Source organism: Podarcis filfolensis (genome assembly GCF_964270895.1).
Source record: "Podarcis filfolensis genome assembly, chromosome: 13".
In the NCBI taxonomy this organism is placed as follows: Eukaryota; Metazoa; Chordata; class Lepidosauria; order Squamata; family Lacertidae; genus Podarcis; species Podarcis filfolensis.
Window position 1 is genome coordinate 3575003 of NC_139615.1, and position 24020 is coordinate 3599022.

Consider the following 24020-nt stretch of genomic DNA (forward strand, 5'->3'; position numbering starts at 1 on the left):
TTTCAAGATTCAAAATCACATTTTAACACTAGGTAATTATCATCCTATTCTACAATACTAATGATTTCCTGTTCACCTATCCTTGATGTTTGGGTCTGTGGACGCCTACGTGGGTCTAAGGCAGGGGTAGGCAAACTAAGGCCAGTGGGCCGGATGCGACCCAATCGCCTTCTCAATCCGGCCTGCGGACGGTCCGGGAATCAGCGTGTTTTTACATGAGAAGAATGTGTCCTTTTATTTAAAATGCATCTCTGGGTTATTTGTGGGACATAGGAATTCGTTCATATCCCCCCCCCCAAAATATAGTCTGGCCCCCCACAAGGTCTGAGGGATGGTGGACTGGCCCACAGCTGAAAAAGGTTGCTGACCCCTGGTCTAAGGGATGGGCTATTGGAGGTTCGCAAACCCCCTGAAAATGATTATTTTCCATCAACTTCCTGTCACCTTGGAAACTGGCATTGCGGAAAAACAGTTCTGAGGAGGGGTCTGCGTGGAGCTTCCATGGAGTCTCCCAGGTCCAAGTTTGACCCACTAACCACTACACCACACTGCCTTTCTTCTATCACACAGCAAGAGGTCGTGTCTTCTGCTTTTCTGGGCCAAAGAAGTTCTCACTGACAGACCTTTCTTACTGACAACCTCTGTAAGCATTTAAGAATAAATAAAATCCCATGGATGAGAACGGCATCTGCGAGTGATTCTGTTGTTGGCAAGGCTGCTGCTTCACCTGTTGGATTTCTACCTGCGCTGCAACTCAGAAAGTCAAAATAGTGAGCACTTTGCATGTTGCTTTCAGAGCTGATCTTCCTCAGGGCTGCACATCCAAATGTCTATTTGAGGAGGTGTGTGTGGGAGAAACTGCATTGGTGGCAACGACGATGTGGTGACTTTACCTGACGGATTCCTGCCTGCGCCCCAACTCAGGCAGGCGAGAGAGAAAGAGACTGGATGCAAACCAACCTTAAAAATGACTTATGAATTGAAAGTGGTGATGCGACGTGTACTTTTGTTTGCCTGTCTTGTTTTGTTGCACAAGACAACAAAAACTATTTTTTTTTTCAGGAAGGAAAAAGTCTCTCTCTCTTTCTGTCTCTCTCTCCAGGAAATGGGCGAGGGTGGCCTTGGGTGTCGGTTTCTGTGGACACCCCTCCCCCTCCCTTGATGTCACGCGCCCCTCCCCCACCCGGAGGGGGAGGGGGGAGGGGGAGGAGGTGGCGGCTAGGGCATAAATACAGGTGCGCTCACCTGGCGCGCAAGTACGCTTTTAGCCGCTCGCTCCCGCCGGATTCCTCGGGCTTCTACTCGCGCGTCTCCATCTCTCTCCCACCTGCGCCATGGCCAACTCGGGCTTGCAGCTGCTGGGCTTCACGTTGTCTTTGCTGGGCTGGATCGCCGCGCTGGCGGCCACCTGTATGCCCCAGTGGCAAATGTCTTCCTTCTCCGGGGCGAACATCATCACCGCGCAAGCCTTCTACAGGGGCCTCTGGATGGAGTGCGTGTATCAGAGCACGGGCCAGATGCAATGCAAGAACTACGACTCCATCCTCAGCCTCGACTGTGAGTAGCCAGGCGGACTACATTGCGATTTGGGGGGGGAGGAGCGGGGGGGGTTGGAAAGGGGGAAGCTGGAGGGTCCTCCCCTCCACTTCAGAGCAGGATCTTGTTCAGGAGGGGGAAAAAATAAATCTATTTATTCCATAGTAAAGGAGGAGATAATATTCCCCCTTTCTGTCCTGATGCGCTTTTCTATCCAAGGCGCGCCAGGCGTTGCGCGCGGTTCTGCTCCCCATTTCATCCTCGCCATAGCCACCCTGTGAAGGAGGTGAGGTTGAGAGAGGGCGGTGCCCCCCCGGTCATCGTTTACCCCCCCCTCCACCAGGTCATCGCCCCCACTTCATGCCTAGTGATCGGAATTCGAACCCAGATCCGGCGCTCTGATCCTTGCGCAACGCTGGTCTCGTTATTTCTGTATTGCCCGCCCTTCGCCCTGAGGTCCCGGGGAGGGTCTTGCGGCGTTCAAATGGAAAACCGCGATGAAAAACGGCTTGCTTACGAGTAGGCGGGTTAGCAAAAGGAAATTGGGGGCCGAGATGGGGAGGAGAGAGAGCCAGGTGGTGTTTTTTCTTGGGGTGTGTGTCAGGAAAGGAGTGGTTTTTTTTGGAGATGTGGGTCACACCATGAAAAGAGGAGTTTGTAAATTTCAGCTGTGGGGAGATGGGGGTTTCTTTGGGGGGGGGGCAAGGAGCAGTTGATGGGAAGAGATACGTTTTTAGGGAATGTGGGGCTTTCTTAACCACAAGGAAAGCGCAAGGTTGTGAGATGAGCGGGAAGTGCGCCGTTGTGGGTCAGGTGTGGGGCGTGTTTGGCCTTTGGCAGAAAAGGAGGGGCAGTTTGCAGTGGAGTTTGAAGGGCAGGAAGTAGGGTGGGGCAGGGGGGTCAAGTTGGGGTGACCCAGGTTGAGGAAGAAAGTCTTTGGGCCAACAGACTTAGCTCTCCACAAAATTACATTTTGTGGCCACTCCCCAAACCTTGAAGGTGTTTTATTTTTATATCTTGCCCATCGTCGCAAGCTCTCAGGGCGGTTTGCAGTTTGAGAAGTTGAATTCGGTGCTTGGAGGGGAGAGATCGGGAGCAGCAGGCGTCCATTTTCTTCCTGCAAAAAGAAAAAAAGGCCCTTTACCTGCTCGATTCTTCGTTGCCCTTTCGCCCCCTTGGCTACTGATTAACTCAAACTGTCGTCTTCCCCATCCCACACTTCAGGGAACAGGGAGCCCCAACCCAGGCCAGGAACGCTCCCTGCGAGGAACACACAGAAATAATTTTGGCCTTGTCTGGAAACTTCCCTCGCTGCCTTTCTTTAGAGATTTGGAGTGTGGCTTGTGGCCCCCTCCCAGCCACAAAACCCCCAACCATCTCCTTTGTCGCTTTGGGGTCCCTGCCCACATCTTCCTTTGCAAATGCTCTCTCTTCCTTCGGACCGCAGCCTCAATTTTCTCCAGTCCAGACCTTTCTGCTTGTCTTTCCGTTTAGTTGCCAAAGGAAGATTTGGGGTGAGCAAAAGAAACAGACCCCAATCCCCAAGGAGGGAGACAGCCAGCCAGCCAGCGAGAAAAGCACCCTCCTTTAAATTCCTCCCTTCAATCCGGATATTTGGGTGGCGAGATGGACTGGGTTTTACAGGCTTTTAGGAGACAAAAGGAAATGTATTTGCTCATCTTCTGAAAAGCCCTTTCTCTAATCCTGTCGATTAGTTGTGTTTGACAAGCAGGAACTGATTTCTCCTTTCACATTCAAAATGGTTCTTGGGCCCAAGCTGCGGATTCAAATCAAGCCTTTTATATGGCCAATAAACAGTGGTCCTTTAAGACCCCAAAACTTTATTTTTCCTTTTTTTTTTTTGCAACGTTTAGTAAAGATTAGAAAAGCAAGGAACACCCAGAAGGCCAATTTTGTATTTATAACATTGTATTTATGGGAGACACATTTTCGTTATCCCCACTTCCAGCCAAATCCTCCGGTTTATACCTTGGAATCCCTAAATTAGTAACTGCTGTGTCTTTCCCAGCTGTATAGTGGAAGGGATGGATTTTCAGCCTTACCTGATCTTAACAGCCCTGTTAAGCCCCGTGGGACTATGAATCGTCTTAAACCGGGATTAAATGCAGTACAAACTGAATTATGGGCGGGCAGGGGAAAAGGAAGCTATCGAGGGGGAAGAAGTTGTTCAATCTCTGTTTAGACAACTGGGCCACAATGAACGCACCACCCCTCCTTCTCCAAACAGAAAGAGGGTGGAGATCGCCACATCTTGTTGTTTTTTTTAAAAAATTGTGTGTTAGAAACACCAACACTAAATATTTTTCTTCCTTTTCTCCTTCTTCTGTGTGTCCTCTTTTTCCAAATTGGTTGCTTTCACTTCTTCTTTTAGAAAACCCACCCACCCACTTCAAAACTCTCCCCTTCGCTTATTTCCTTCTTTTCTGCCGAAATTCTCTTCCTGAAACCACCTGGACTGGTTGGGTCACTTTTCTGGGTTTTTTTTCCTCTCTCAAGCCACACCTTTCGGGTGAAGAATGACAAAAGGCCAGTTCTCTTGTCACCACCTGCCGCTTCGCGGCCCTCCCAGGTCTCTTTGACCTTGTTCTTAAAAATAAAAGAGAAAGGAGGAGCAGGAAAGGGGGAATTTATTTTATGGTCCGTATCCATGGCTGCCTTTCGGAGTTTGATAGGCAAAACCAGAGAGGTCTCTGCCCCCGAGGCGCTTACAGTTTAAAGCAGGCTGGGTGGGAGAGGCTTTCCTGTGCTGAACGCCCTACAGAATTCAGAGCAAGGGTTTTTAAGTCCAGATTTCTGAGGACATACAATATATAATAAATATTACATTCATGAATGGCCACCTGTCATGGATGCTTTAGCTGAGATTCCAGCATTGCAGATTGGACTCTAGATGACTGTCGGGGTCTTTTCCAACTCTACGATTTTATTATATAATATACACAGAGATTCTGAATTCGGCATAAACTGTGTCTATAGCCAACAAGCAGAGCAGAGAGTTTAGAAGGAGGAAGTGTTGAAGGCGGCAATGAAATATTCTAAAAACGAGGGGCAGAATTGAACCACGACACCTTTAAAGCACATTTGAATCTCTTTTCTGTCCCTCAAACAATTCTGGGCCCTGTGGGTTCAGGGGCCGCTGAGAATTATAACCCTGCCAGGGGAAAACTATAGTATCCAGAATTCTTTGAGGGAAAGAATGTGCTTTAAAGCTATAGCGTATGGATACAGGGTGGGCTCCCCCCCTTTTAAAGAGAGATTTGGGAGGGGGAAATGGCTCCCGCCTGCTGGCTTTCACGGTTGTTGTCATCCTCCTCTCCTAAGGGATCTGGTTGGGAAATGATTCTGGTGAGAGACGCCTTGGGTTTTGAATGTCCCTGGAAGTCAATAGTGATTCAGGGCTGTGTGTTTCCCGGCTCAAAATGGCTTCCGTCTCGGAGTCGAGATTGCACTCTGGCCCCACTTCCATCCTGCCTGCTGGAGTTTGCCCTCCCCGCACATTGCACCCCACCCCAAATGTGCATCTCGTTCCCGTCTGTTCTTGGGGGGAGCCTCTTTCATACTGGTTTGCCCTGGGGACCACAACTCCCATCAGCCCCCAGAATGCGGCAGCTAGACGGGGGACTGGGAGCGGCCGCCGAGACCACATAACACCGGTCCTGAGAGACCTGCATTGGCTCCCAGGACGTTTCCGAGCACAATTCAAAGTGTTGGTGCTGACCTTGAAAGCCCTAAACAGCCTCAAAGGCCCAGTAGACCTGATGGAGCATCTCCACCCCCATCGTTCAGCCCGGACACTGAGGTCCAGCTCCGAGGGCCTTCTGGCGGTTCCCTCATTGCGAGAAGTGAGGTTACAGGGAACCAGGCAGAGGGCCTTCTCGGTAGTGGCACCCGCCCTGTGGAACTCCCTCCCACCAGATGTCAAGGAAATAAGCAGCTATCCTATCTTTAAAAGACATCTGAAGGCAGCCCTGTTTAGGGAAGCTTTTAATATTTAATGCTGTACTGTTTTTAACACTTGATTGGGAGCCGCCCAGAGTGGCTGGGGAGACTCAGCCAGATGGGCGGGGTATAAATAATAAATTATTATTATTATTATTATTACATGCTCGCAGAGGCTCATGGGAGTCACGGTCCAGAACATCTGGAGGGCGCCACTGCTTTTAGGAGTGCTCGCCTTCAGAATTAATGGTTACTGGCCCCCGGTCCCCTTCAGTAAAACCGTTGTTTCTTGTTCGAAGCTTGCCATGGAATTACAGACTTGTAGACTCGGAAGGGACCAGTGGGGTCATCCAGTCCACCCCCTTGTCGCGCAGGAATCTTTTGCCTAACGTTGGGATTGAACGCACAACCCCGAAGTTAAGAGTCTCACGCTCTACCAGTCGACTGAGAGCAGCAGGTGCGGCCTCCTTCGCTGTTGAAGAAGGAGCCAGCGGGTAGCTTGGCAGATATCTGAAGCCGGGCACCTGAAACATCTCATTACATGAAGTGTTAGAAATTTGGGTATATAAGCTGGGCCCCAAATGGCTCCTTAAACCAGGGTGGCAGCCACCAAAAAAAAAGAACGTCCAGTTGCCATTTTGGGGTCGGAAGGCGCAAAAGTCATATATAATCAATAGGGCTTTTTGGTTCCTGAAATCTGTTCTGATTGTGCAGATAAAATATGACAGAGGAGGTGTTGCTAGTGTGTAGAAACAGTTCAGATCTAAGGATTCACAGATGGTGGAGATGTCAGGATAGCAACTGGGGCATCTTCACTTGGTCGCAGGTGGCTGATAGCCAGGTGTAAAATGTGCCTAAAAAGGTAAAGGGACCCCTGACCATTAGGTCCAGTCGTGGCCGACTCTGGGGTTGCGGCGCCCATCTCGCTTTATTGGCCGAGGGAGCCGGCGTACAGCTTCCGGGTCATGTGGCCAGCAGGACTAAGCCGCTTCTGGCGAACCAGAACAGCACACGGAAACGCCGTTTACCTTCCCACCGGAGTGGTACCTATTGATCTTCTTGCACTGGTGTGCTTTCGAACTGCTAGGTTGGCAGGAGCAGGGACCGAGCAACGGGAGCTCACCCCGTCGCAGGGATTCGAACCGCCGACCTTCTGATCGGCAAGTCCTAGGCTCTGTGGTTTAACCCACAACGCCACCCGCGTCCTTAAAATGTGCCTAGCGCCTGGCTAATTTTGAACGCCGATTACATGCGCCGCAGTAGGAAAGCCAGTGGTTTTGGGTCTTCGCAGGTAGGACCAGGGACGCCAGGCCTAACATACCTTCCATTATGGTGAGGAAGTAGGTGTTGGAGGTACCCGGGATCTTTTAGGGCAAGGCTGAGGGGACCTGTGACCCTCTAGATATTTCAGGTTTCCAGCTCCCAGTAGCCAATGAGGAGAGGGCTTTTGCACCCGATGCTTTCCCATCATGGGCCCAAAACCCAGCCCGGCTCTTCATATTTTTTTAATTATTATTTATTAAATTTTTATGCCACCTTGTACTTGCAGAGCTCAAGGCAGTTCACAACATAACATTACAATATAAAGAAAACAGGAAATACATAATAGAAACCAGAACGAAGACAAAACCAATAACCCTCCACCACACACATATAAAAAGGACATCGGATACCAATCAGCCCAAGGCCTGATCGAAGGGGAGAATTTTCGCCTGGTGCTTAAAGGAAGCGCTAGGCCAGCCTCTCTGGGGAGAGCATCCCATAAACAGGGAGCCACCACAGAAAAGGCCCCGTTCTTGTGTTGCCACCTTCCAGACTGGACGACTTCTTATGTATAAGAAAGAAGCTGACCTGGTTAGTTTAGAGGAAGGCTTTAGAAAGCAGGATTCTAGATTTGAAGCCCCTTTGATCTGGGAAGTTTGGGACTACAGTTCACATCTGCCCCCCCAAAAAAGGCAGTGTTTGGGAGTTGTAGCCCCAAGCTCCTGGAGGGCGCCAGGTTTTGGGTGTGGCTTATGACATCCTCTCTGGGAATTGGGGTCCAGTGGGTTCCACAACCAGGGCGATCTGCTTTGGCTTCCTTCTCTGTGTACCTGAGTCGGGCCGGTCTCTGTTTATAAAACCAGACCTCAGCGCCAAGGGTGCCTGATAATCTTATCGCCCTTCATTGTTTGAGAAAACAAACTTGCTTTGCTCACACAACCGCAGGGGTCACGGGAAGAAGTGGTGGCGGCAGCAGGAATCTGGAAGTCTGTTTTGGTAACTGGCTGCGTCTCCATCCCAGGGGAGGCGGCTGGTTTTTGTACCCATTTCACAGATCCCTTTGCAAAAGGTAGAGGACTTGGAACCCCCAGATTTTCCAGAATGGAAGCCTTGAGAACTAAATCTGGAAAGATAAGTTTTCCCAGTGGATCGGCGGGGAAAGAGGAAGAGTATTATGGGGTCTAACACAGCTTGGGGATGCAGCCAGGCAGAAAAAAGTTGAGGAAACGGGATTAGAGGTTCCTGGCTGCAGGGCGGGATCTACTTTAGGGGTGCCCTATAGCTGGATCAGGCCGAAGGGGGCCCATCCTGTTCTCCCAGAGGCCAAGCGTGCCCCCCATTGGGCAATCCACAAGCAGGATACGACCTCGGGAGCGTTCTCCCCTCCTGTGGTTCCCAGCAGCTGGGATTCAGAGGAAGGGGGCTGAGAGCAAGAAACTTTGCTCGGCTTTTTTGGGGAGACAGAAGGGGCCCCCCAATGAAGCAACAACAGCCAGGGTTCCTGGTTCCAGGCCTAACCTTCCCCCCTCCCCGTAGAAGGCCAGCTTTAGCCACTAGCTCCTGCCTTGTTGTTGTTTAGTCGTTTAGTCGTGTCCGCCTCTTCGTGACCCCCTGGACCAGAGCACGCCAGGCCCTCCTGTCTTCCGCTGCCTCCCGCAGTTTGGTCAAACTCATGCTGGTAGCTTCGAGAACACTGTCCCACCATCTCGTCCTCCGTCGTCCCCTTCTCCTTGTGCCCTCCATCGTTCCCAACATCAGGGTCTTTTCCAGGGAGTCTTCTCTTCTCATGAGGTGGCCAAAGTCTTGGAGCCTCAGCTTCAGGATCTGTCCTTCCAGTGAGCCCTCAGGGCTGATTTCCTTCAGAATGGAGAGGTTGGATCTTCTTGCAGTCCATGGGACTCTCAAGAGTCTCCTCCAGCACCAGAATTCAAAAGCATCCATTCTTCGGTGATCAGCCTTCTTTATGGTCCAGCTCTCACTCCCATACATCACTACAGTGGTACCTCGGGTTAAGTACTTAATTCGTTCCGGAGGTCCGTACTTAACCTGAAACTGTTCTTAACCTGAAGCACCACTTTAGCCTATGGGGCCTCCTGCTGCCGCCGCGCCGCCAGAGCACGATTTCTGTTATCCTGAAGCAAAGTTCTTAACCTGAAGCACTATTTCTGGGTTAGCGGAGTCTGTAACCTGAAGCATATGTAACCCGAGGTAGCACTGTACTGGGAAAACTATAGCTTTAACTATACGGACCTTTGTTGGCAAGGTGATGTCTCTGCCTACGCCACCCCTTTCCCTGAACTCTGTCCACCTGCGCTGGTTTCAATGAAACCCTTTGTTTCGCCTGCTGGTTGGCTGGTGTGTGTCGTCGTCCATGGCACCTGGGCAGGTCTGCGTGCGCACCTGTCCTGAGGGAGGGGTGATGTCACCTCCCTCCCCTCCCCCCCCCCCCAGTCCGGCGGGGAGGGAGGCAAGAGAGAAGAAAAGGAAAGGGTGCGGCAAAACAGAGTTGAATCAATCCCTATATCAACTTTGCCGTGAAAGTGCAAGTCCCTTTCCAAAACACTCAGTTTCTCCAAGTCTTCCTGTTCTATTTCTCTCTCTCTTCCACTGCCTCCATTTCCCCTAGAGAAGGACTGGAAAGGTACTGCAGTTCAAAAACGGCCCTGCTACGGGTGCAACGTAGCACTCGTCTCTCAGAAAGAATCGGGTCTTTCTCGTGTAGCAGCACCTAAACTTTGGAACTCCCTGCCTGTAATTTTTCTAAATTAAATTGATTGGCCGTTTTTGTTTTTTTGATGCGGCAACTTAGAGCGACTTAGAATGTTTTAAGCAGAAAGCTTAAAAAGGGAGGGAGTTCCTTAAGCAGGGAGCCACCAGCGAAAAGGCCGATTCTTGTGTTGCCACCCTCCATCAAAACAAAAAAAATTTTTTCCCCCTTCCAGTAGCACCTTAAAGACCAACTAAGTTAGTTCTTGGTATGAGCTTTCGTGTGCATGCACACTTGTTCAGATACACTGAAACAGAAGTTGCCAGATCCTTCTATATAGTGAGAAGGTGGGGAGGGGTATTACTCAGAAGGGTGGTGGGAATGGGTGATTGGCAGATAGCTGTGATGAGCCTGTTGACGACTCTTAACGACTGCAATAGGTCTTACAGGAAAAAGCAAGGGGTGAGAAGGTGAAAAATGGCTTTGTCATGTATAATGAGATAAGAATCCAATGTCTTTGTTCAGACCAGGTCTCTCCATGGTTTTAAGTTTGGTAATGAGTTGCAATTCAGCAGCTTCTCTTTCCAGTCTATTTCTGAAATTCCTTTGTAGTAATACAGCTACTTTGAGATCTTGTATAGAATGTCCTGGGAGACTGAAGTGTTCTCCTACTGGTTTCTCTGTCTTGTGATTCTTGATGTCCAATTTATGTCCGTTTATTCTTTGGCGTAAGGTTTGGCCTGTTTGTCCAATATAGAGAGCTGAGGGACACTGTTGGCATTTGATGGCATATACAATGTTAGACGATGAGCAATTAAATAGTCCCGAGATGGTAAAATAGTCCCCTCCATCAGACTCCATCAGACTTTCTCAACCTGTGGGTCCCCAGATGTTGTTGGACTGCAACTCCCATCATCCCTGGCTAGCAAGGCCAGAGCTCAGGGATGATGGGAGTTGTAGTCCAACAACATCTGGGGACCCACAAGTTGAGAACCGCTGCTCCAGATCTTCCATGAAGGAGTGTCTCCACCCCTATTGTCCAGCCCGGACACCGAGGTCCAGCTCCGAGGGCCTTCTGGCGGTTCCCTCCCTGCGAGAAGTGAGGTTGCAGGGAACCAGGCAGAGGGCCTTCTCGGTGGTGGCCCCCGCCCTGTGGAACACCCTCCCACCAGATGTCAAGGAAATAAACAACTATCTGACTTTTCTAAAAGGCAACTGAAAGCAGCCCTGTTTAGGGAGGTTTTGAATATTTGATGTTTTATCATGTTTTTAATATACTGTTGGGAGCTGCCCAGAGCGGCTGGGGAAACCCAGCTAGATGGTTGGGGTATAAATAATATTTTTTTAAAAAATATTATTATTATGGAAGTGGTGGGTACATGAGGGATGGCTTCAGAGGGAAATCTGGGTTGATTCGTATGGGGACAGGTGGTCCTGAGCTGTTTAAGGCTATATACATCAAAACCAGCACTTTACATTGGGCCCAGAAACTAATCGGCAGCCAGTGCGGTCAGGCCACGATTGGCGTTATAGCCTCAAACCACCTTGCTCTGATTCCTGCACCAATCACAACAATACAAGCACAACACATAGGCTAATAGTTGTTGTTGTTGTTTAGTCGTTTAGTCATGTCCGCCTCTTCGTGGCCCCCTGGACCACAGCACGCCAGGCACTCCTGTCTTCCACTGCCTCCCGCAGTTTGGTCAGACTCATGCTGGTAGCTTCGAGAACACTGTCCCACCATCTCGTCCTCTGTCGTCCCCTTCTCCTTGTGCCCTCCATCTTTCCCAGCATCAGGGTCTTATCCAGGGAGTCTTCTCTTCTCATGAGGAGGCCAAAGTCTTGGAGCCTCAGCTTCAGGATCTGTCCTTCCAGTGAGCACTCAGGGCTGATTTCCTTCAGAATGGAAAGGTTTTATCTTCTTGTAGTCCATGGGACTCTCAAGAGTCTCCTCCAGCACCAGAATTCAAAAGCATCCATTGTTCGGCCATCAGCCTTCTTTATGGTCCAGCTCTCACTTCCATACATCACTACTAATAGAATAATGGTATCATTCAAATAATAACAGAACAATGGTATCATTCAAATTGTAGGAATAAGCCAATCAAAGTTCATATGTACAAAATAACAGAGTGGTAGCGAGGACCATGTGTTCAAAACAGATGTCTAAGGACAGTCTCACAATAGTCTTTCAAAAGTTACAACAGAAGACGTCTCAAAAGTTTTAGAAGTAAAGTCTCTCAATAGTCTTTCAAAAGTTTCAATGCAGTAAGTCTTAAAAGCCTCAAAAGGACAGTGTCTCTGGAATGATACTACTAGCCTTCATCAGCTGGAAATAAGATACAAGCCATGCAACCGATGAATGATAACCAAACTGAGCTACTTGCATACACATTGTGTAATAAAGCAGAATATACAAAATATACATATAAAAAGGCACATATTTTTCAACACTAGATCGTGTAGCTGCTGATACTTGCAACACAATTGCACAGAACATATAAAGTAAGCCACAGGGGTTTCCAGTAATGATATACATAAAGGAACAGTATGGCATATACAGTATGTAAAAACAAACACAAAATAGACCCATGAAAAACAAATATACGGAGGAATAGTATTAAGTGATTTAAACAGTTATACCTCGGGTTACAGACGCTTCAGGTTGCATGTTTTCGGGTTGCACACTGCGCTGAACCCAGAAGTACCAGAACGGGTTACTTCCGGTTTCCATGCTTGCGCATGTGCAGAAGCACTAAATCATGCTTTGCGCATGTGCAGAAGCACCGAATTGCAGCCCGTGCATGCGCAGATGTGGCGCTGCGGGTTGCGAACGTGCCTCCCACACGGATCACGTTCGCAACCCAAGCGTCCAGTGTACAACAAATGATGCATGCAGCAATTTTAAAATGAAACAAAGGCAACTTCAGAATTTAGCATCCCCCGGATGAATTGATTTGAACAGAAAAAGGAAACGACTTTCTTGTTGACGTAGCCGCCGTTCAAAATCTTGCCTCATCCCGAATTTCTTTTGATTTACCCGTAATACTGTAAATGATAAATCTTGTGTCCAAATGTTTATGGGAAATGAAATGTTTGACCAAAGGCCTCCATAATGGAATTTCGTATGCGGGAATGATGTTCCCCAGTGCGAACCCCGGCTGCTCCTGTGGAGGAACCTATGTGCAATAAATTACATGGACATCGAATAAGGTAAACCACATCTTTAGTTTGGAATGTTCTGAATCCTGCAGCAGCTGAAGTTCCCAGACTGTCTTCAGAGGCAGCCCTATGTGTAGCCCATTACAGTAATCTAACCTAAAGGTGACCAGAGCATAGACAACAGAAGTTATTATTATTATTACCGTATTTTTTGCTCTATAAGACGCACCAGACCACAAGACGCACCTAGTTTTTGGAGGAGGAAAACAAGAAAAAAATATTCTGAATCTCAGAAGCCAGAACAGCAAGAGGGATCGCTGCGCAGTGAAAGCAGCAATCCCTCTTGCTGTTCTGGCTTCTGGGATAGCTGCGCAGCCTGCATTCGCTCCATAAGACGCACACACATTTCCCCTTACTTTTTAGGAGGGAAAAAGTGAGTCTTATAGAGCAAAAAATACGATATTTATTGAATTTATATACCACTCTATACCCGGAGGTCTCTGGGCGGTTCACAGAATAAAATCAAAATATAAAACCACAAAATACATAATCAAAATAAAAACAACAACCCAATAACCCCCCCCCCAAAAAAACCCCACATTTTAAAAGGGCATAGGATCCTCACAACATTTAAAGTAAGACAATTAACAAACCTGGACAAGAGCCACTTGTTGGAAAGACCATGATCTCAGGAATGTTTGCAGCAAAATTTATTGCCAACCGAATTGGCCAGGTGCTTTTCTGATACAAAGACATACAGGAACGTAAAAAGCTGTAAAGGTAAAGGGACCTCTGACCTTTAGGTCCAGTTGTGGCCGACTCTGGGGTTGCGGCGCTCATCTCGCTTTATTGGCTGAGGGAGCTGGCGTACAGCTTCCGGGTCATGTGGCCAGCTGGACTAAGCCGCTTCTGGCGAACCAGAGCAGTGCACGGAAACGCCGTTTACCTTCCCGCTGGAGCGGTACCTATTTATCTACTTGCACTTTGACGTGCTTTCGAACTGCTAGGTTGGCAGGAGCAGGGACCGAGCAACGGGCACTCACCCCATCACAGGGATTTGAACCGCCGGCCTTCTGATCAGCAAGTCCTAGGCTCTGGGGTTTAACCCACAGCGCCACCCGCGGCCCAGTAATAAGCTGTACCACTAGGTAAAATCCTCAGCACAGGATTTTGCTGGGGTTGGAAGGTATTTATAATATAGCAGCAAATGAGAGGGCCTTTCTCATTTCTCCACTGGTGTCTACTGCTCAGAAACAGCTAAACGGCCCCCTAATACTACCTCAGTCTGGATTGAGCTTCAGTTTATTGGCTCTCCTCCAGTCCATTACTGAGGCAAGACATCAGTCCAGCACATCCACTCCCACACCTGCAGATGTAAAGGAGAAGCAGAGCTGTGTGTCTGCAGAATATTTCTGGCAACATACTCCAAAACTCTGGAGGACTCCATTCAGCAGTTTCATGGAGAGGTTGCCATCAGACGAGCAACCTTCACTCTCCTCTTTTTAGTGTCTCCTTGAAAGCTGCTTTGCTTGAGGCAAGCCAGTCCAAACGTGCCGAAGTTGCATCTGTTAGATTGCTTTCTTTTTCTTTTCAGCTAGTGTTTGTTTAAACCACCTTTGGAATGCTTTTCAACAACCTGTTTCTCGTCAAGGATTTCCATGTTTGCCTTTATAATTTTTGTAAACCGCTTAGAGGTTGTTGTTGTGGTTTTAAAAAATAATAATAATCAAGCTGTATATAAATATTGTTAAAAGGAACTCCTGTGCTGTTATTATCTGCAAAGCTTGAGGATTCAAGTCCCAGACAGCTCAGCATTGGTAAATATAATTTCTGTAGAGAATTTAAAGGTAAAGGTAAAGGTCCAGTCGTGGCCGACTCTGGGGTTGCGGCGCTTATCTCGCTTTACTGGCCAAGGGAGCCGGCATACAGCTTCTGGGTCATGTGGCCAGCATGACTAAGCCGCTTCTGGCGAACCAGAGCAGCGCACGGAAACGCCGTTTACCTTCCCGCCAGAGCGGTACCTATTTATCTACTTGCACTTTGATGTGCTTTTGAACTGCTAGGTTGGCAGGAGCAGAGACCGAGCAACGGGAGCTCACCCCGTTACGGGGATTCGAATCGCCAACCTCCTGATCGGCAAGCCCTAGGCTCAGTGGTTTAACCCACAGCACCACCCGCGTCCCTGTAGAGAATTTAAGCAGATGCAAATGCAAATTCATGGCAGTGGCATCCCCTCACCTGCCACAACCTGGCATGCTTCAGCTCTTTTGGACTACAACTCCCATCAGCCCCAGACAGCTAGGGCTGATGGGAGTTGTAGTCCAAAAGAGCTGGAGAGCACCAGGATGGGGAAGCCTTGCTAATCTAGTCAAACACAAACAGATTCAAATATTAGAAGGGATTCAATTGCATTAATGCCTGTGATTTACTTCTGGATGGAAAGATGTACAACCATGCTTTTCAGGTAGCGTTCATTTTTTAGAAAAAGGGGGGTCCTTTTTGTAAAATTGCTTCTAATTAGCAGTGAGATGAGACAGAATGCTTAGCTTTCCACAAGATTTATTTTCATCTCATTTCACAAGATTTATACACCAATTGTAAAGAAACCATCAACACTCCTAGCAATTTACAAAAAAGATTTAAAATACCAGTAAGAAGAATGAAGAGCACTAATTTAAGGTTTCTAAAACAACAACAGGCTAAAAACAGATTAAAACTCGCAGCAACTTTCTCAACATCTGAATATGCCTGTTTTTAGCAGGCGCCGAAAAGCGAACTGCACGGGCGCCTTTCTGAAATCAATAGGTGGGGAGTTCCAAAGTTTACTGCCACACCACACTAAAAGACAAGTGCAAAATGGCACCTTTAGCACTGCCGGTAGTGACCTTGCAGTGATTGTGTGATCTGCCTCAAATCACCTGATTTATATATATATATATTTGGCGGGGCGGGGAGAGGAATCGGATGAGACTCTCCCCTTCCCTTTAGATGCCAGCGCCCCTCTGAGTCACGAAATGGGGCAGGACTTTTTTGGCTGGGCGGCTGAACGTTGTGTGGTGGCAGGCAGGTAAGGCGGAGGCCCTCGGTTGCTCCTCTCGGCTCTCTCCGTGAACCCAGGAGTCCGGCGGCGACTCCTACCTTTATGACAGATCGTTTGCTGAATCCGTGAAGCGTTAAGCAAGGTGTGGCTTTATAGGTTCTGCTAGCAAATGGCTCTCTTAGACTTTGAATCCCTTTCTGTTAACCTGGCCAGGTTGTTCCATGGCAAGATGCCAAAGGCGGGAACTAAAATTGTGGCCTGGCTCTAGTTCCTGGCGCCCCCCAGTAGCTGCTGGGAGTTGCAATCCGAAACAGTTGGGGGCACCAGGTTTGTGGAAGGGTGGTCCGGGTCAGTCTGCCCCACTCCCTCCAGTACTGTAGAATTTAACCCCGGTAGAGGGTTCATGACCCCTAGGAACCCTGCACTGCCAACCTCAGAATCCTCCACGCCCCCAGACAGGCGCCAGTCAATGGGTTTAGCAAACAGTAAAGTCATTCATCTTGGGAGAAAAGCAATGACAAACCTAGACAGCATCTTAAAAAGTGGAGACATCACCTTGCCGACAAAGGTCCGTATAGTTAAAGCTCTGGTTTTCCCAGTAATGATGTATGGAAGTGAGAGCTGGACCATAAAGAAGGCTGATCGCCGAAGAATGGATGCTTTTGAATTCTGGTGCTGGAGGAGACTCTGGAGAGTCCCATGGACTGCAAGAAGATCCAACCTCTACATTCTGAAGGAAATCAGCCCTGAGTGCTCACTGGAAGGACAGATCGTAAAGCCGAAGCTCCAATACTTTGGCCACCTCATGAGAAGAGAAGACTCCCTGGAAAAGACCCTGATGTTGGGAAAGATGGAGGGCACAAGGAGAAGGGGATGACGGAGGATGAGATGGTGGGACTATTCTGGCTTCTGGGATAGCTGCACAGCCTGCATTCGCACCATAAGACGCACACACATTTCCCCTTACTTTTTAGGAGGGAAAAAGTGAGTCTTATAGAGCAAAAAATGCGGTAATCCACTCTTCCTGATACTCCTCCTCCTTCTGGTTGCGGACTCTTCCGGTTAGGTCGGCTAGCTCTGAAAAATCCATCATCTTCATCTGCCATTCTTCTATCGCTGGTAATTCTTGGGTTTTCCACTTTTTAGCTAACAAAATACGGGCAGCACTTGTGGCATACAAAAATAATTTAACATCTTTCTTGGCCAATTCCAAACCTGTTATTCCAAGAAGAAAGGCCTCTGGTTTCTTTATAAATAGTATATTTTAACATTTTTTTCAATTCATATAAATCTTTTCCCAGAAGTCTTTCACCTTGGGACAGGTCCACCACATAGGATAAAAGGTTCCTTCCTTTTCTTTACATTTCCAACATATATTGTCACAGTTATGCAATTTTATTTTACTCTTTGCAAAAAGAAAAGCACGCACCAACGAATAAATTTCAGAAAGGGGCAAGATTAGACCTTGCTGACCCTGGGAGGTATACAGACAGCTTTCTGGCTCTGGGACAGGAAGCAAGAAAGTGCCCCACGCTGACTCACAGACCAGAGTCATGCCTTTAAATCGCTGCAAAGACCTTTTGTTGCTTTGTTTAACTTCTTGAAACTTGCACGCCTGGTATTTACCTGGGGAAGGGACGGGCTGTGAGTAAACTCTCCGGTTTCAAACATTCAAACGGTAGCAGGAAAAGGGCTGGGCTGCACTTTATCCTCTCTGACAGAGGATCAGTGGGGCTTAAGAACCTGGGTGGGCAAACTAAGGCCCAGGGGCCGGATCCGGCCCAATCACCTTCTGAATCCGGCCCACGGACGGTCCGGGAATCAGCATGTTTTTACATGAGTAGAATGTGTCCTTTTATTTAAGATGCATCTCTGGGTTATTTGTGGGGCATAGGTATTCGTTCTCACCCCCCAAAAAATAAATATAGTCCTGGCCCCCACAAGGTCTGAGGGACAGTGGACCTGAAAAAGTTTGCTGACCCCTGTTTAAGAAAATCTGAAGAACTCTGCCAAAGGCCCATCTAGCCGGGTATCCGGTTCCCACAGCGGCCAACCAGAATCGATGCCTGTGGGAAGCCCGAAAGCGGGACCCGAGTTCGAGGGCAGGTGCTGCCACACTTAAAGATTGATTTCTTGCAAGTGTGGATGATGTTGCGCCTGTGACAGTTCCAGTTTCACAGATTAAAGCAGTCAAGTGGGAATATTTGGGCTGAGGCAATCTCCATGCTTCAAGGTTTCGCTTCCGTCCCCATAAAAAGACATTTGATGTGTGTGGTGATTTATCGGCGCACCTCGATTCCACTCACCCTCGCTACTGGTGCCATTTCAGCCCTGGGAAAAAAGAGCCACACCTTTTTAATTTGTGGGTGTGTTGTTTTTTTAAAAAATAATTTTTATTAGTTTTCAGTAACAATCTTATTTTTTAAAAAATAATATTTATTACTTTTAAAACTTACAAGAAAAAAGAGAAGAAAAAAGACAAGGAGGGAAAAAAACAAAAGAGAGAAAAAACAACAATAGAATACAATATATAAACAATACAAAACACAACCTTAACACATTAAACTAAACAAAACAGAACAACAACAATTTTAAAACATACATCATACCATTTCAATACTCTATCTTTCATTCCCTTGTTTCATCGACCTCCTCTCACCTCCCTTTTTGTATTCCACTTCTGTTAATTGTTTCAGCAATTCCTTTCCATCTTTTTCTATTTTTTGTCATCTTAACATATTTTAACCTTATTTTCCATTAATGCTAAAGTACTTATTTATGCTTAACTCCTTATAACATTTCTACTAAAGCCATAGAATTTCATTCCAACATTTTTCTAACACTCATTAATTTTACAGTATTTCTATATATAAACTTTAAACTTTTCCAATCTTCTTCCACCATCTCTTCTCCCTGGTCTCGGATTCTGCCAGTCCTTTCCGTCAATTCCATATAGTTCATCAACCTGGAGATTTTCTGTCCGAGGCTCTTAACTCTTTTCCAAGTCCCTTCTGCAGGTTGTCTTCATATTCTTTGATGCTGAAGAGCAGATCTCGAGGAGACTAACCTAACCTAACAATGCTTTTATTCCTTCTCGACAGGTTAGCCAACTTTCCATGGTTAAAACTAAGGTCCATATAATATTTCAGGACATGTTTCAAAATTCCTCCAAATCCAAAGGTCCCCACAACCCCAATCACCTCCTGACCCAAATCCAGATCCCAACGGTCAGTAAATCCCTGCATTAAAGGATCTACCCAACTTTCCTTCTCCAGTCCAAGCAGGGCTCCGATTCTCAGAATCTGACTTTTTCTATATTCAATCATAAAAGGCCTCAACTTATAGTCCTCAATTTGCCTCTGTAAGGCTGGGGCTCCCACTTGTATTACTTTAGGTTCAACAACAACAACTTTCTCCTTCGTCTTCTCCCCAATTTGTCCTGTCGAAGTAGATTCCTGTGTCGAATCCTGGATAATTTCTGTATTGGTGTTCGCTTTTTGTCCCAAGTTATCAATTTTAGTATTCATAACATCCATCTTCTTGTGGAGCTGTTCCAGCGAATAGCTTATCTTACAAAATGCAGTCACTAAGGCTTCTTCTGTCGACATTCTTAAGTGGTCCAAGGTCAGTCTCTGATTCTCACAGTTTCTTATCTTGCAGCTGGAGATTCCCCAGCTCCACTCTTGTAACAGTTTCAAAAGCTCCCTCTAGAGGGAAACAGTCTCCACTTGTATCAATCCTTTCAAGCACAGTTTAAGCAATAAAATTGGTTTCAATTTTCAGTTACTTTTCTTCCTTTTTAAACGCAGAAAAGGACAATGGAAACAATATATTTCTCTTATTTAGCTAGCTGTCAACATACGTTCTGTTCACAGTCAACGAACTCTCCCAAAACGTCAATCTTCCTGGCAGCCCGTTTCCAGGTTCAGAGCGGTGGTAATTTGATTTTCATCACTCTCTCCTGCAGGGTTACTAGGTCCCAAATTCCCCCCTCTTCCCCTGCTTCCAAGGGGGGTTTAATGATTTTAACCGATGGAAATTTAATCCTTTACGAAAGGCTTTCCAAGACTTTAGCTTGCAGCGTCTTGCTTCAATCTATTTACAAAAGAGGAAGGCGGACTTCCTGTTTGAAACCTTCCCGTTTCGGTGCCAAATTAAAATGTTTAAAGATCCAATTTTCCGTTCTACTCACGGGTAGTTGTTTAAAGTCCAATTGTCCACAGGAAAAGGTCAGCGCTCTCCGGCAACAGCAATGCGGCTTCACTCCGTGAAATAAGCAGTCAATTCGAAGCACCGCGCCACTCACCCCACATCGCTCTGGATCCCCGAAACCGGGTTTCCCCGCGAGTAGGGGAGGCGCAAAAGGTGCCAGCTGAATCCCACGTCCACAGGCTTTTCCCGCCTGTGGTTTTTAGTGGGTCTCCGCCTTCGCCGTGGCGGCCAGACCCTGATTTCCACGGAGCGGATCCTCCCGATCAGAGGAATTCCGCCATTGCCGGAGGCGCTAACCCGGAAGTCTAGTTTTCAGTAACAATCATCTACTATACGCCTCATTGTATCAATACCAAGTTATAATATCAATTCCAGTATCAATCAGTTAAATACCCAATTACATAATTTAAGTGGTAGAATTGAAGGTTTGATCATTTACTTCAATTCTGCTCCCAAACCCTTATTTAATCCCATTACATTCCTATTGTAATAACGATTCCTTATACAACAGCTGCAATATCCTTAACTTCTATTCGTGTTAACACATTTAATAGTTTATAAGACTGCCAGTATTAATAATCAGAATAAATTTGTGGTTTTTAACCTATTTGCTCTAATACTGCCTCCAGCTAAGTTTTCACTCCAGAAATTGACGGCGCCCAGTGAGTCAAGCATCCCTAAATGTCTCTATTTTGAAAACAGCAAACGTTTGCGATACAACCCAGTGTTTTTCTTTTTCTTAAACCGCGAAATATTTGTGCGCCGGTGCTTGAAGGAGAGAAAAATGAAAGTGTTTTCTGTGAATTTAAATCAGTACCTTTAAAAAGCAAGCAAACAGACCCTGGACCGATAAAAAAATGAACTTGAAATCCTTTGCCAGACTTCGGGGAAACAGAAAATTGTAGCCTTATTGCAGAGAAGCATTGCAATTGCATTTTCTGAATCTCCCCCTTTTATCTTTGCAGCGTCTCGCCAAGCCACCCGGGCACTGATGGTGGTCTCCCTGGTACTGGGGGTGATTGGCATGGGCGTCGCCACCATGGGCATGAAATGCACCAATTGCGGGAGCGAGGACAAGGTGACGAAGGCTCGGATTGCGATGACGGGAGGCATAATCTTCATGGTTGCAGGTAAGTCTGCCTAGGAATGGCCCGTTTCCTGCTATGTGGGCCTAAGAAGAATAATGGCCGCTGGATCAGTGCGAAGGGGGGGGGGCATTCTCAGCCAGCCCCAAAGGGGAAAAACCCACAAGCAGGATTCGAACGCAAGTCTACAGCAACCGGGATTCAGAAGCATCGCAATGTCTCCGACTCTGCAGGCAAGAACACAGCCTTTGTGGCTACATGCCACCAATAGCCTTGTCCTCTGTTAATAATTTGTCCAGTCCTCTTTTAAAGCCACCCAGTTTGGTGGCCGTCACTGGGGCAGGGAGGTCCATTCGAATCCGAATATCCTTTATTAGGCATAGCAAACCACATGTTATCAAACAGACAAAGTTGTGCAAAATACGAGCTCAACGTAATGAGGTTTGTCCCGGTCAGATCTTTAACTCCAGAGGAAATCAATTTGCATAAATAATACAACACAGCGCTACCACATCACCGATCAATTAAGAGCCACTAAATCTCTTTATGGGATGCGGGTGGCGCTGTGGGTTAAATCGGAAAGTCGGCAGTTCGAATCCCTGCAACGGGGTGAGCTCCCGTTGCTCGGTCCCAGCTCCTGCCAACCTAGCAGTTCGAAAGCACGTCAAAGTGCAAGTAGATAAATAGGTACCACTCCGGCGGGAAGGTAAGCGGCGTTTCCGTGCGCTGCTCTGGTTTGCCAGAAGCAGCTTAGTCATGCTGGCCACATGACCTGGAAGCTGTACGCCGGCTCCCTCGGCCAGTAAAGCGAGATGAGTGCCGCAACCCCAGAGTCAGCCACGACTGGACCTAATGGTCAGGGGTCCGTTTACCTTTACTTAAATCTCTTTATAATGGCCCAGTCTTTCCACATGGACAGCACTCAAAAATTCAGCCACTATTAAAGTAATTTGATTGTTCCCGTCCGAGAGTAGGTCCTGAACCATTGGTAGCATAGAATTAAGCCTGTTGAGTTGTAAGGCCCCTAATAATTGTCTTCTGGCATAAATGCCAAAATGACAAGAAAAGAAGATATGCTCCAAAGTATCAGGTTCCTGTTTACTACATTTGCAGAGACGCTCTGTTTCTGGGAGAGCTAATATCTTCCTCTTACTACCATCGAGGGAAACATATTAAATCTGGCTAACATAAACAGCCTGCACAGTTCATGGTTCTTGCAGGGAGTTCCATAGTTTAAACCCTGCGCTGCATGAAAAAGGACTTTCTTTTATCCGTCCTGAATTTTCCAGTGTTCGTCTTCATGCGACGTCCACCAGTTCTGGTGCTATAGGAGACACTTTCTCTAGGGCAGACACCCCCAAACTTGGCCCTCCAGATGTTTTGAGACTACAATTCCCATCATCCTTGACCACCAGTCCTGTTAGCTAGGGATGATGGGAGTTGTAGTCCCAAAACACCTGGAGGACTGAGTTTGAGGGTGCCCACTATAGGGCACACATAATTTTATGAATTCCTATTGTGTCTCCTCATGCTCGCTTTTTCTCTAAGCTCGAAAAACCCAAACACTGCAACTTTTCCTCGTACGTTGAGTCCCTCCACTTCTTAGATCATTTTGGTTCCCTTTTCAGAACCTTTTCCAACTCTACAATATCCTTTCTTACGTGAGGCGACCAGAACTGGACTCCATTCTGGGTCCTGCTGGGTGGTTTTCAGCCCTTGCGATGTTCTCTAGTTAATTTCTCTGGAAAGACATACAGTGGTACCTCAAGTTAAGTACTTCATTCGTTCCAGAGGTCCGTTCTTAACCTGAAACTGTTCTTAACCTGAAGCACCACTTTAGCTAATGGGGCCTCCTGCTGCCGCCACGCCACCGGAGCACGATTTCTGTTCTCATCCTGAAGCAAAGTTCTTAACCCGAGGTCCTATTTCTGGGTTAGCGGAGTCTGTAACCTGAAGCGTCTGTAACCCGAGGTACCACTGTAGAGTTATACCTCGGAAGTCGAGCGTCTTGCGAGTCGAACGTTTTGGCTCCCAAACGCCGCAAACCCAGAAGTGAGCCTTCTGGTTTGCGAACGTTCTTTGGAACCCAAACATCTGACGCGACTTCCAATTGGCTGCAGGAGCTTCCTGTAGCCAATCAGAAGCCGCGCTTTGGTTTCCGAACGTTTTGGAAGTCGAACGGACTTCCGGAACGGACTCCATTCGACTTCCGAGGTACGACTTTACTTCTAATATAAGTCTCCATCCCAAGCAGACTCCTAACTGATTTTTTTGTAGTGAGAGTCTTGCACAGACCGGATCCCATGCTTGTTTGAAGATCCCTCGCCTCATTGCATCCTTTTCCTATTATTAATTATTTATACTCCGCCCATCTGGCTGGGTTTCCCCAGCCACTCTGGGTGGCTTCCAACAGAACATTAAAAACACAATAAAACATTAAAAACTTCCCTAAACAGGCCTGCCTTCAGATGTCTTCTAAAAGTCAGGTAGTTGTTAATTTCCTTAACATCTGATGGGCTGGTGCCACCACTGAGAAGGCCCTCTGCCTGGTTCCCTGTAAGCTCCCTTCTCGCAGGGAGGGAACTGCCAGAAGGCCCTCGGAGCTGGACCTCAGTGTCCAGGCTGAACGATGGGGGTGGAGACGCTCCTTCAGGTCTGCTGGGCCTTTGAGGCCGTTTAGGGCTTTCAAGGTCAGCACCAACACTTTGAATTGTGCTCAGAAACGTACTGGGAGCTGATGTAGGTCTTTCAGGACCGGTGTTATGTGGTTTCGGCAGCCGCTCCCAGTCCCCAGTCTGGCTGCCGCATTCTGGATTAGTTGCAGTTTCCGGGTCACCTTCAAAGGTAAAGGTAAAGGGACCCCTGACCATTAGGTCCAGTCGTGACTGGAGATGAGTGGCGCTCATCTCACTTTATTGGCCGAGGGAGCCGGCCGAGGGAGATGGGTCATGTGGCCAGCAGGACTAAGCCGCTTCTGGCGAACCAGAGCAGCGCACAGAAACGCCGTTTACCTTCCCGCCGGAGCAGTACCTCTTTATCTACTTGCACTTTGTGC

The 24020-nt window shown here is 47.5% G+C and overlaps 1 protein-coding gene across 1 annotated transcript in view; it reads left to right on the plus strand.

Annotated features, from left to right (window-relative positions):
• Positions 1–1084: 1084 nt before the first annotated feature.
• Positions 1085–24020, plus strand: part of CLDN7 (claudin 7) — a 28768-nt gene continuing 5832 nt past the window's right edge. Inside the window, exons 1-2 of the mRNA XM_083581243.1 lie at positions 1085–1557; positions 20846–21010. Of these exons, the coding sequence (XP_083437369.1) occupies positions 1335–1557; positions 20846–21010 (388 nt within the window). The 5' untranslated portion in view covers positions 1085–1334. The remainder of the gene's footprint in view (positions 1558–20845; positions 21011–24020) is intronic.